This window comes from Phyllostomus hastatus, unplaced genomic scaffold, assembly GCF_019186645.2.
Source record: "Phyllostomus hastatus isolate PE091 unplaced genomic scaffold, TTU_PhHast_1.1 phas_contig_293, whole genome shotgun sequence".
In the NCBI taxonomy this organism is placed as follows: domain Eukaryota; kingdom Metazoa; phylum Chordata; class Mammalia; order Chiroptera; family Phyllostomidae; genus Phyllostomus; species Phyllostomus hastatus.
The window spans coordinates 41,662-55,008 of NW_025333836.1; the positions used below are offsets into that span (position 1 = coordinate 41,662).

At 58.5% G+C, this 13,347-nt stretch overlaps 1 protein-coding gene across 4 annotated transcripts in view; it reads left to right on the top strand.

Moving 5' to 3' along the window:
* The window catches only part of LOC123819006 (butyrophilin subfamily 3 member A2-like), a 45,450-nt gene that overhangs the window by 7,917 nt on the left and 24,186 nt on the right, over positions 1-13,347 (top strand). The window contains exons 1-6 of one of the 4 annotated variants that reach the window (XM_045839316.1): positions 2,867-3,363; positions 4,801-4,927; positions 7,941-8,059; positions 8,276-8,617; positions 10,199-10,480; positions 11,685-12,604. In XM_045839316.1, the coding sequence (XP_045695272.1) occupies positions 3,033-3,363; positions 4,801-4,927; positions 7,941-8,059; positions 8,276-8,617; positions 10,199-10,480; positions 11,685-11,992 (1,509 nt within the window). In that variant the 5' untranslated portion in view covers positions 2,867-3,032 and the 3' untranslated portion in view covers positions 11,993-12,604. Of the gene's footprint in view, positions 1-334; positions 436-2,835; positions 3,364-4,800; positions 4,928-7,940; positions 8,060-8,275; positions 8,618-10,198; positions 10,481-11,684; positions 12,605-13,347 lie in introns of those variants that run through there. The other 3 variants (XM_045839313.1, XM_045839314.1, XM_045839319.1) reach the window with 3 other exon arrangements.

Here is a 13,347-nt window from a genome sequence, read left to right on the forward strand (position 1 = left end):
TACTTTGGTTCTCAGTGTCTGCTGGTTGGGGGCCGGGGTCCCTGTGCAGCCCACAGCACAGCTGCCAGAGGGTCGGGTGCAGGGCAGGGACAGGAGTCCGAGGTGGGATCCTGGGAGGTCTGTGCTTCCTCATGTCCAAGAAGGAGTGACGTCCAGAGGTGACTTTGATCCGAAGCTGCAGACAGAAGTGTTTCCCCTGTTCCCACTGGCGGGGCGGTTCCCCAGGACGGGGGTGGGCAGGCCGCACAGCAGGGACGCCCCTCGAGCCTGGAGGGGTCTGACCACAGCGCCCACCTCCTGCACAGGGGAGCATGTCCGTGAACCCTGCAGCCGCCCCCCACACCCGGGGACAGTGCGACAAGTGTGACCCAGGCACGTTCACCGAGTTCCCCAACGGCCTGGGGTCCAGCCTGCTGTGTGGCCCCTGCTCCCAGGGTGAGTCTCCCCGGGCACCTTGCCTGACCTTGACCTGCCAGCCCCTGACCCTGCCGTGGCCGGACCTTCACGTCGGGCCTCGGGACTTGGCCACAGGGACGCTCACGGTGCAGCCGAGAAACGTGAGGGGAAAGCGGGGCCTTCGGGTGAAGGAGGGATGTCCTGGTCCCGCAGTGCGGAGCTCACAGCCCCGCAGAGACGCGGCTGGAGACATCTGTCAGCTCCCATGTCAGTCCCCACGTAGTGTGACAGCAGGAAAGTGACAGGACCCAGAGAGCCACTCCGGTTCCACATTCTCAGCCCCGTGTCTATTCTCAGTCATCGTGTTCACACGGGAAGGTGCTCAGTCCGATGTGGGAAACTGGGAAATCCCACGCACACACACACGGAGAGGCAGCAGGGTCAGCGTCACCCCTCAGGCAGTCAGGGATGATGTACTGCGTGTCACCAGCCCCTTCCACCCTGGTGGGTGCCGTGGTCCGGCCGCAGCTGGGTCCAGGGATTCCTGAAAGGTGGGTGAGACATCAGCGATGGGAGACAGATGACAACACGACTCAGAGGACGGTGAAGCTCTGTTCCTTTTATTGCAAGTACAGGCAGGTTTTTATACTTTCATTTTTGGCAGTGATTGACATTTTCGGTTAGGCGAAGCAGGAAATTTTCTACCTGGATATCAGGTCACGCTAGTCTAGTGACCTCAGACATTTAAAACTAGCTGTATGTACAGAGTTTGAATGTCTTATTGTTTATTAAAGTTCTCAGAAAAAGGATACGCTAGATTGAGTAGAGGTTATAGGAAATTTATTATAAGGCCTTTGTGACATCTAAATTAGCTACTTATCTTTTCTGTCTAAAATGTTTCTCTATGCACCATGGACTCTGACTCCCTGGTAACTGTTTCTACGTGCTTAGTTTGGAATAGCTAACCAGCTTTGCTTATTTCTTTGCCTGTCTAATTCTACTTGATGTATATTCCTATTCAAGGTAAAGGAGGGGTTGTTACTCCAACAACTTTTAGACATTCAGGGGCTATTTCATTAGAGGGGATTTTGTTCTGTGGTCAAGAAATTATTTTGTACAACTTCATTGGAATTATGCGAATCAATAAACCTGAGATACAGGTGTCTGACAATCGCACCACCTTTTGCTCACCAAAACAAACATGTAAGGAGAGATAGACAGGACATCCAGCTACAGTAAACCTTTTGACCTAAAGGTGATAGACAGTTTTATTGGATTTTGTAGGGTACAGGCCATTCTTGACTTTCTCATGTCTTATTCTATTTTTGTTTGGATAATTCAGAGAGTGCTTTTTGGTAGCTCCTGCCTGATAGGGGGAAGTGTGGGCAAAATCGTCTGACAAGCTGGCGGAGTAGTGATCTTTTTTATTCCTTAGTTAATAAACACCGGGGAGGTCTGCTTCGAGCTAGCCTTTCCATGAAATTTAGACTATTATAAGGCACTTGGACTCCATCCTTACTGACCGTTCTAATGTCACCCTCATTATGTGCTCCTGTATAAGGCAATGGGCGATCTGGAACCGTCTGGAGACTATTAGCTCCTCTTGGGGGATGCCATAATTTGCCATTAATCCAACATGTTACCCAGGGGTATCCCTGGGCTGTGGGTAAGGGTCTCTATAATGTTTTCTTGTTTTCTAGAAAGACTCTTTGTATCTATGGGTAAGGAACAGGCGTGGGAAAGTCCGCCAATAATTCAACCTGTTGTAACTGATTCATGAATTCTTTTATGGGAACAATTGGGCATAGTTTCTTACTTAGGTTTATAAACTCCTTGTTTAAAACAATTTGGGCATGATTCAATAGTCAGGGGAGAACTAGTTGTCCCTTCAGAATTTCTCTCAAAGTTAATCGTTGACTCACTTCGAGCCTCTTTCTCCTCATGGCCTGTTCTTATGGGAATCAGGGTACAAAGTAAGACCATGATCAATATTAGCAAGGAAATTATTAAGAGCAATCCCCAGGAAAATTACCGCCCCCCTTTGTATGCCACGCTCTCTTCCAGGAAGATGGATTCCTTGAATGCCCTCTTTCCACGTTCAGACCTTGTCAGAAAACAAGGTTGGAGGAGGGCGTGGCAACCACCCAAAGACCCACCTGCATGGTCTGAAAATGACAAAACCCCTGGAGGGGTCAGAGGGGACGTCTCATGACGTTGGGTGGTGTTTGTGGCCCACATGACATGTGGTCACCTGGGGGGTATCTCTGTCTCAGTGCCTCACGGAGTTCCTGTCCCCTTGTGCGTCCACGGTCCTCTGATGACAGGGGTCCTCCTTCCCGTGGTGACGGGTTCCAGTGAGTGTCTGTGGGCACACTCGGCCACCAGGAAACATCCCTGTGTGCATCTCACTGAGGGGGTCGGTGTCTCCCCCTCGTGAGCGGTGCTGCGGTGGACGCGGGGTGCAGGTGCCCCGACCGAGGGTTTTCTCGTCCTTCACGAGCACTCGTGGGGTTGGTGTGTCTGGACTGGGTCCCGCGTCTGCTGGAAACTCTGTCGGCCTGTGACTTCACTGACACGTTTCCTGTTTCTCCCGAAGTCCGAGCGCAGACAGCGGTGGTTTTCTCGGGAGCTGTTTCATGTTCCCCCGGTTTGTCTGGGCATCATCATCATCATCATCATTGCCAACGTCAAGACGCCAAAAGTCTCGGAGGATTCCAGCCCGTGTGCCGCGGGCTCCCCAGCGGGGCGCGCTCCGAGTTGGAGCCCCAGGAGGAGAGGGAGTGACAGCCCGGGCTGGGGCCGCGCCCGGGGCGGGGCCTCTGCGGGGGTTTCCCCGGTTCTCCCCGCTGCGGCCCCTCCCCCACCCGGAGCCGCCCCGAAGGGAACGGCCCGGCAGCCCTCACGGTGCTTCTCTGCTGAGCCAGTCTCCTGGGCTCAGAGCCGATCGGCCCCTCGGCCGTCTGAACGGTGAGGCCTTTTCAGCGTTTCTTTTTCCCCGGCGTGGCTCCAGGTGGCTCATTGGGAGCCAGCGCGCTCGAGAGAGCAGCTCCAGCGGGAGAAAGACCGTAATTGCGTCGTGTCCTAGGGGCAGAGTCGTACTGAAGCCGCCCGCTAGTAGGCCGTCCGGGCTGGACTCCTCTGCCGTTCCCGCCGGCATTTCTCCAGCGGACGCGGGGCGCTGCCGATAAGTGAAACTACGACCCCGACCCCCGCGTCTACGGCTGCCCCGAGCGGCGCTCGCTCAGGTCTCTGCGCTCCCCTCCCCGGACTTTGCCGCTGCTCCTGGTCCGGGCGCGGTGCGGGTGGCGGCGCTCGGGGAAGAGCAGACCCCGACAGCGGGGCGGGTGTCGCCGGGGGCTGGACTACCTGGCGGGCTAGTGAGAGCACTGAGTGGGGCTGGGGCCGGGGTGGGGCCAGGGTGGGGCAGGAGGAATCCTGCCGAGCACCCCCCCGCCCCCTCCCCCGCGCACTGGGTCGGAGCGGCTCTTGTTGGGAATTCTCCCAGCTCAGGGGCGGCCCGATTCCACTCATGCAGGACTTCTCCACGGGAGAGGCGGGGGGGGGGGGTGGACACAAGGTGGCTTTCCGTGGTGCCCGGTTCCTAACACACCAGGACAGGGACCGCCCGCGGGCTGCGTGTCCTGGTGCAGGTCTGGCTGGCGAGGGGAACCTGAGGTGTCCACGGTTTTCTGGGGGGACTGGAGACTGTCCACGTTCTGCCCGGCCTCCCTGGAGCCTGGCGGGCGGAGCCCTGACTGTACAGAGAGGGTGAGGGAACCCAACACTATTCCCCTTCCGGACCAGACGCGGGTGGGGGTGGGTAGTACAGTGGCTGCAACCCCAGGGCGTGGGGGGCGGGGCTGCGGGTGGGAGGAGCGCTGGCTCCCAGCCCAGGGCCTGTGGGTGGGAGTGCAGGGGGGAGGAGCAGGGACCTGAAACTGGGGGTGTTGAGCGTGGCTACTAGTGTTGCCAAAACCAAAGCCACCCCTTCCGGGCATGGGCGGAGATTTAAGAAGCCAGTCTTATTTACTAAAAATCAACCCCGGTGGGACTGGGCAGACTCCTGGTGTCCGACCACCTGGGCTGGCCTGAGCCCTACACGGAAGCTATGGAGCGGCCCTCCCGGGAGGGGTGGGCGCAGGCTCCGGCGTGCACACTCAGCACCCCTCTTCCCGGAGCTGCAGAATGTCGGGGAGAGCCGAGGGTGAGTCAGGTCCCCAGCCCCTGGGACACATGGAGCCGGGAATCAGTCCAGAAGGGCCCAAGGAGGCAGGAGGGGAGGGTTGGTGCTGTGCTGCCAGCTGCCACCAGGTGCTGTGGCACCTCCTCAGGCAGAGGCCGCAGGGACCAGGGGAGGTCTGTGCCCTGGGCCCCACCATCATCTCTGTGCGCCCCCCTTCACAGGGTTCTTCATCAGCAGAGACGGGGACCTGGACCGTGTCACCGAGTGCAGCCCCTGCGAACCGGCTCCTTCACACCGCTCATCGCAACCGGGAGACCGCGTGCCTGCCGGGTGCCGAGTGCCAGGAGGGTGAGTGGGCCCAAAGAGGTGCGGGGGTCCTTTGGTTTCTACAGCCCGCCCTGCAACCACCTTGCTCCTAGGAATCACCCCAAGGGCAGGTGTCACAGGTGAAGAGGGTGACGGGGTGAGCAGGACGACTCTGCCAGGATGACACGAAATCTGTGGTGAAAGGATCCCCCTGAGGCCCCCGGGATGCAGAGCCGCTGTCGACAGAGGAACACACAGGGTTCACCACGCACCTCTGGGTGCCCCGCAGTCTGTGGAGGAGGCTCGGGTTCTGCCAGCTTCCCATCCAGTGCTCCCGCCACTGGGGCAGCGACCCAGCCCACAGTCCTCTGCACTGGGTGGGGGACTTAAATGTGAGCAGGGACCCAGGCCAGTTAGAAAGGCGGCAGCCTCCCCCCTGACGTGTCTGCCTCACTGAGGAATAAACCCCAAGAGATTTAAAATAAATATATTTCAGGATTCCTTATTGTCCTTCTGAGGAGAAGGCCATCAGCGTTTCAACAAGGACAGCCTGAGTCTGCGCTTGGCTTTGGGCAGCAAGGACGGTGTGACAGAGTTGCTCCTGCCGACCCTGAGCTCAGTGTGTCCCCCGTCGCGTGCCCCCTCTTCGTCTCCTTTCTCGGTTCCTCCAGCCGTCAGGGCGCAGGCTGTCCGCTCTCTGGCTGACCTTGTTCCCGGGTGGTTTCTGCTTTTGAACGCAACCGCAGGAGGGGCTGACACCCCTCCCTCTGGTTACCCGTCACTGCTGCACGGAAGTGCACCCGTGTCCACGTTGTGTCCTGCGACCTCACTGCCTTCATTTCCACGTTCTCACGGGAGTTCGTGGGTCCTCAAACGGTCCTACGTACCGCGTCCTGCCGTCTGTGAGCGGTGCGAAGGCTCCTCCTCCCTCAGATGTGCTTGCTGTTTGTCTCTGTCTCGCGTGGCTGCTGTTGCTCGGACTCCCAGTACTCGGGTGCGGGGAGGTGGTGAGTGTGGGCGTCTGTCTCCCTCCTGATCGGAGAGAGGGAGCTTTCGGCTTCTCAGTGTTGGGTGTTATGTCACAGTGTGTCTAGGGATTACCTTTTTTTAAAGATTTTATTTATTTTTAGAGAGAGTGGAAGGGAGGGAGAAAGAGAGGGAGAGAGACATCAGTATGTGGTTGCCTCTTGCACTCCTACACTGGGGACCTGTCCCACAACCCAGGCATGTGCCCTGACCAAGAATCGAACCGACAACACTTTGGTCCCAGACCCCACTCACTCCACTGAGCCACACCAGCCAGAGAGGAATTATGTGGGGTTTTTTTAAGATTTTATTTATTTATTTTTTAGAGAGGGAAGGGAGGGAGAAAGAGAGAGAGGGAGAAACATCAATGTGCGGTTGCTGGGGGCTGTGGCGTGCCACCCAGGCATGTGCCCTGACTGGGAACCGAACCTGCGATGCCTTGGTTCGCAGCCCACGCTCAATCCATTGAGCCATGCCAGCCAGGGGGAGGAATTATGTTTTTAATAACATGTTTTTGTTCATAATTATAACAAAATTGGATGCAATTTATACACTGTGCTCTTGTAGATTTTACTATAATGAACAGAATTAAATGTGAATTTTTGTATTAATGCCAGTTTCACTTTAAAAGCAATTCCTGCCTGCCAGTGTAATCTGTAGTACTATGGATAAAACTTTTTCAGGGTATTTGGTATACAAGGAGTGACCCAACCAAAAATGGAGGAAAACAAATGAACCAGCAATTTCCTTCTGGAGGGCAGGCCCTTGCAGTCCAGGCTTCCCCACTAACAGAGAAAGTTCCAGGAGCCCATCTTTATCAGTGACCGGCTGGCGTTGTTGTGAGAGGCTGCACTGGGCTTTATTGATTTTTTTTCCCACAACTCTTACACAGCACTGGCCCATTTCACGAGGGGTGATTTACCAGCCCACCTGCCCCTGCCCACACCTGCGGAATGTTCAGCAGTTTTTTACCACAAACCCACGTGGCCCATTCTCCCTACTCACCCAATCTCACCCAGAGCGACTGTTTTTCTTTCCTGCATGAAAAAGTCCACAAACAGAAACATCCCGACATGTAAGACGTGAAAGAAAACGGCAGAAGCTCTGAGAGGCGTCAGAGCCGCCGAGTGCAGAGAGTGTTCAGGGCGGTGGAGGGCCGCCCCCACGGGTGTCCCCCATCCGGGGGGAGCATGTGAGGGTGACCGAAGGGTAAGGGTGTGAGAATAAAAGCAGAATTTTTATGAGTAAATTCTCTTTCTGGGTCGCCCCTTGAGTACATGTGACCAAATGCATCCACAGGGGTTCACGTTCACGTGCAACACAGGATGTAATTCCCATTCTGAGTTATTTAAATTTCATTCCTTTATGCTTTATATTTTACATGGTCCGTGATAGGAATTAAAAGCAATAAATATCCTCCAAAATATGTGGAAATGTGTTCCCCACTCTCAAAATTTTTAAAGTTTAAATCATAGAGATATTTTTATTATTTTTATTTATTTTTTATTTATTTATTTTTATTTTAAGTACAGTTGTCTTTATTTTCCCTGAATCACTGCCCCCCAAATAGCCATCACCTAAAACAGGCAGATAATTTAAAGCACAGGGTGCAAAGACCCCCCTGGGACAGGCTGAGCAGGAGGGTGAGGGGGCCGGACATGCTGGCTGCTGTGCGGAGCGAGGCCTGCAGGGGGCAGCAGCGGGATGGAGACTCAGAGCAGAGGGGTCTGCCTTCCTCAGAGGGTGGTGCAGGGGGGCGGGCACCTGGCTGGGGCAGGGAAGTGTGGGCAAGTGGGGGGCTTCTGAGCAGGTTCCCACAGGAGAGCCCTGTGCTCCCTGCTGGCGAGGGATAAAGTACCTGCATTACCGCCCCACGTTTCATGGCTGATTTCCACGGTGGGATCCAAGGTGAAGAGACCCCCAGGGGACATTTGCAGAGGAGGCTCTGGGGTCACCAGTGATGGCGGTGGTGCCCGGGTCGGCCCTGGGCAGGCAGCCTCTCCACGTGGAACCCTACTCCTCCTTCCAGGTGGTCCCTGCTGCCCTCTCTGTGTGCACAGCAGGTCAGGATGGGGAGGTGCCTGGTGCCCCGTCTGCCTGCCCTCCCTGTGTGCCTCGCCGTGGTCCAGCTGCTCAGCCCCTGCTCAGGTAGGACCAGCTGTGCGTCTGTGTGTCTGCATCCTTTCCCTTCGGGCCCAGCCAGAACCCAGGACTCTGCCCACCCCTGCAAGGCCCATCCACCCCGCACCTGTGTGAGGACTGAGTTCCCGTCTAGCTGTCTGTCACCTCACCCTCCCTGCCTGGGTCACCCCCTGGCCCTATGACCCTGCTCCCTCTGACGGAGCCCCCACTTCTGATGACCAGCTGTGTTTGCTGTGGTCGGACCCCCCGAGCCCATCCTGGCCATGGTGGGTGAAGACGCAGACCTGCCCTGTCACCTGTCCCCGGAGATGAGCGCTGAGAACATGGACTTGACGTGGGTGCGACCCAGCCCCAGGCAGGTAGTGCACGTGTACGTGCATGGGCAGGAGGAAACGCCGGCAGAGGAGTATCGAGGGAGAACTTCGATTTTACGAGAGGACGTCACTGCGGGGAAGGCCGCTCTCCGGATTCACAACGTCAGAGCCTCAGACAACGGCACCTACCTGTGTTATTTCCAAGATGGAGACTTCTTCGAAAATGCCCAGGTGGAGCTGCAGGTGGCAGGTGAGCCTCAGGCTTGTTCCAGGCTCCTTTCCCTGGGCAGGGGCAGAGGCTGCAGACCTACCCCAGACACGTGGGCTGCTCACCAGCATGGGTGCCCCCCCACCTCCATCTCTGCTCCTCTGAGGTCCGTCACACACCCGGGGTCCCCCAGGGTGACTTCCGCCTGCACCCAGTACAGAGTCCCCCACGCCGCCCACCAGTCTCAGCAGGGGAGTGGAGGTCGGGGATGGGAGGAAGGGGACCTCCCCGCAGTGGGTGGTACACGGGTGTTTGAATTCAGTGTGTCCCACACTGTGGCCATGGTCCCCCAGGTGCCCACTGTGGTGGGTCCAGAAGGCGGAGCTGCAGGCACAACACCTGTGGGGCCCAGTTTCCCCGCTGACCCCCGGGAACACAGCTGCAGTTGAACAGGTTGTGTCCGTCCTCGGTTCAGCAGGGAGGGACACTCCCCTGGGGACGGGGACACCGGGGTGACTCAGAGAGGGGTCGTCAGGGACTTGGTGCGGTTCGGGGGGATGTGGAAGAAGCTCTGAGCTCTGGTGGGACCCAGTCAGGATGGTGCGGGTGTCACTGGTCACTCACAGCCGGCACAGGGAGATGGGTCACTGCACACGATTCCTGTTTCCTCTGTGCTGTCACCCCACCCTTGAGTGGCCTTGATGTGGCCCTGACCCACCCCAGTGAGGGAACACCTTGTCTGAGGTGCTGCCCCACGAAAGTGCTCGTTTTTGCACGTCAGAGCTGCAGTTCGAGTTCCCCGGACACAGCCCTGCCCTGTGGCTTCCAGTGCGGGGGGGCTGGTGGAGCGGGGACGGTGCGGGCCCCTGGCCTTGTCCCCGCACAGCCGCCTCCTCAGCCTGCTGTCCCGTCCTGCAGACCTGAGGTCCCCGGACTGAGCTCCCCCTGCAGGACTCTGTGTCTTCAGGTCCTCAGAGGGCTTCCTCCCCCTCTGTGTGTTCAGGGGCCTGGGGACAAGTGGCACTAACTTCCCGCTTCCTGGCCCTTTGTCCGCGGTCTTCCGTGGGAACATTTTCCCCTCTGCACAGCCTCGCTGTGGGCACTTCCGGGGAGACCCTGCAGGGAGAGCCCGAGCAGCCTGGCAGTGAGGGCAGCAGCAGCCTCCCGAGGGGCCGTGCATAGAGTCACCGCTCAGGTGGCCGCTGTATATCATGTGTCTCCTCCTCACGGGACAGCACGGCCCCCACAGGACAGGCAGAACAGACAGGGGCAGTGGCATGGGACCCACTTAGGCTAAGGGGCACCACCTGCATGGAGAGGTGAGGAGCTCTGCCAGGGCCCAACCTGTCTGGGGCAGGGGGGAGGGGAGGCTGCGGCAGTCTCTAAGGGGACTTGGGGGAAGCAGCCTCTGCTCTGGCCCAGAGCCCCCTGCATCCAGCACGAGGGTCCAGCCAGGGTCAGGCAGTGGCCCCATCGGGGATCAGTCTCTGCTGCACAGCACACGCTGGGAGCAGCTCCTGGTGAGTCCCTGCTGGGCTCATCAGTGTGGGCGCCCCTCCCTGCTGTGGAGACCCCCACCATTGTAGAGGGCTCCCCACGATTCAGCTCGCTTCTCCTCCCCAGCGCTGGGCTCTGATCCCCACATGGACATGAAGGGCTACGAGGCTGGAGGGATCCGTGTGAACTGCACGTCTGCCGGCTGGTACCCGCAGCCCCAGATCCAGTGGAGAGATGTCAGGGGACAGAGCTTGCCCTCGCAGACAGCATCTGCAGCTGCAGACCCCCAGGGCCTTTATGCAGCCTCAGCCTCTGTGATCCTGGAAGGCGGCTCTGGGGAGGGGGTCTCCTGTGTCATCAGAAACCCGCTGCTGGGCCAGGAGAGGTCAGCCAGGCTTTCCATAGCAGGTGAGTGCCCTGCCCCCTGCCCAGGCCTCTGAGGTGCCCCTGGGGGAAGGCTGCTGACGTGGGGCCTCTTGCCGGAAGCGGTTTATGCACAGACACCTTCTGAGCACTTCCTGCCACACAGGGAGCCAGGCAGTGGGACGTGGGGGCAGATGGCAAACTTCAGCAAACACACCAGGAGGGGAAATAGGTACACCCCAAATCTCAGTGAAAGGGGTAATCTCCTTACAACATAAAGGAACATGGTGGATAAAAGAGCAAAACAGGGAATCATCAGTTTCTGGGAAGGTAAAACTCCCAGGAAGATGCCAAATCTGACGGATCAGGGAACTATTTCCCCCTGTGAATTTGGCAGCAGCAGGACAAACGAGGCGGTGGGCTCCCTCTGGTGGCGGGCTGTGGGGAGACAGCCCCGTAGCCGTCTGTGCTCCCGGTGTTGGATGGTGTTGCTGGGGGTCGGCCCCGTGCTGTGGGGGCGCAGGGCCGTCTGCACCCAAACTGCGCACTGACTGATGCAAAACCCACTTCTGGGGACCACCCCACGGGCCAGCCTGCAGCGGTGGGACGTGACCCCTGTGACCAGGTATTTTTAAACCAGTGATCCCGGGACAAAGGGCAGAGCCTGGGGGTGCCCACCAGAGGGGACCCTGTGTGCCTTAGGGGGTGCCCTGGGGGAAGAGACTCGGGCCTGCGGGCTGTGCTGGAGCGGGCTGGTTGCCGAGATACAGGGCGACACCTACGGCATACACAGCAGCTGCGTAGGGGCCTGATTTCACTGTAAACAAGATGAAATAAAATACTTATTTTTGATAACTGAATGAAACCTGTGTGGCACTCACCCTGCATCAGGCACTGCATAAGCACTAACTGAATGCTCTCACTGATCAGGACGCAGCAACAGACGGTTACGTCATTAGTTGAAGGTCACAGCGCTGATCGGGCAGGAGACCAGGGACTGGCACCTAGGTCCCCAGCCCCAGAGTCTGTTCTTCGTCACCAGACTCCGCTGACTGAGGGGGGCTGGTAGTCAGTGGGGAGCTGGGTGCAGAGGGGACGTCAGTGACACTGTGTGTGCGTCCTCGTGCTCCCTCTCATCCCATGGGGGTGGAGACGTTTCAGGAAAACCGTCCTGACTGTGTGGCAGTGAGAGTCTGGGCGCTCTGGGGACAGAAAGATCCCTTCAGGGGCTGACGCTACCCCTTCGCAGGTGCCTTCTTCAGGGACACACAGCCTTGGAAGGTGGCCTTCATCGTGACCCTGCTGCTGCTCCTTGCGGGGCTCCTGTTCAGTGTGTGGCACTTGCTGTGGCGACGGCGGAAGAGGATCCGGGCCCAGTGCAGGAAGAAGGAGAGAGCTCAAGCTGAGAAAAAGGCGGCCCTGAGAAATGGCGGCCCTCTGTGCGATGCGGCTGCGGGAGAGTCTGGAGAATGTTACCAAGGAGCTGGTGTGGACGGTGTCTTAGGTCGTGAGGACGCAGAGCCCCGAACTGAAGTCAGCTCTTCCCGCAGCGACTGAGACTTAGCAGCATCCTAGGTGCTGACCTTCCCCAGGTCCCTTCCCGTGGGCGCCTTCACAGGTCCCAGGTGGGACGGAGCCCCTTCCGTGTCCAAGGAGCTTCTTCGGGAAGCTTCTGATGGGGAGGACCATGCAAGGTGGGGTACCCTCTGCCTGCATCCCATGTGCCCTATAGGCTGCCCCTGAGGGGACTCCGGGCGCCCTGAGCTGCTCAGGAGGGACCCACTGGCTGTGCTCGGTGGGCCCCCGAGCCGTGGCCTCCTCCAGAAACACAGGCCAGGAGGGCGGGCTGGACACGTGTGTGACCCCAGCAGCTCCCTCCTTGGTTTCCCAGGCACTGCGATGTCCCCTGGCTTCCACTTGGGAGCGCCATAGCTGGGTGACACTTAAGTCAGTCTATGACAGACAAACCAGTGGTCACTCAGCTGTCACTAGGTTAGCTGGGGCGGACATGGGGACAGTCACATGCCAGCTATGGAGGCCTTTGTACTGTTCTTTAGACACTTTAGCATATGTGCTTTTCCAGTTTTATTTATGTGTTAAAATTTCTCTTCCATAGTGTGTTCACATGTTTGTAGAAACTTTTTTACCCAGTAAAATTTATATTCTAAATGGTGTTGCCTCTCATTCCTGTTGGGTGGGCAACTTCGGGTGTGCTGTCCTGGAAGGGGACGTGGTGCACAGAGAGTCAGGGGAGCCGAGGGTGTGGTTTGTGGGTGCAGGGCCCCGAATCGGGGACCAACGGCCGGAGTGGCCTCTTGTCCGGGTTGTGGTGTCCCCGGGGCCTCTGTCCCTGGGAATGACAGCACCGTCCGTCCAGCGCTCCCCCTGAGAACGCGCCCTGCCCTGCCCCTCTCCTCACTCGCCCCGAGCAGCACCCATCCTTGGAGGTGCTCACCCGGGGCCCCGCACTCCCGTGGGGCGCCGACTACCTTCAGCTCCCACGCACTCTCTCGGCGAAGTCCACGCCACTCCAGCCAGCCTGTCCCATCCAGACCCTTGGGCGTCATCCCCATAGGCATCTCCTCCCGAGTCCCCCCCACCCCAGGGTGTGAGGGTCCCCCTGTCCCCTCCCAGACCAGTGTGCCGGCCCCCCTAGGCCCCGCCTCCCTCCACGCTGCTGCCCGTCACTGACTCAGCTTCTGTCCACTCTGGCTCCCCTCCGGCCTCCCCGAGTCCAGGCTCCTCCACTGCAGCTGGACTGGGGGTGGGAGCACAGATCTGGCCTCCACCCTCCCCGCCACCCACCCTTACCCCACCCTGGGGAGGGTCTCTGCCATTCCTGATTCGTTTAGGGGAACTGGCAGCCCCAGCCCGCACCTCAAATCCCAAACTCTTGCTGGCGTTGCTGCGTG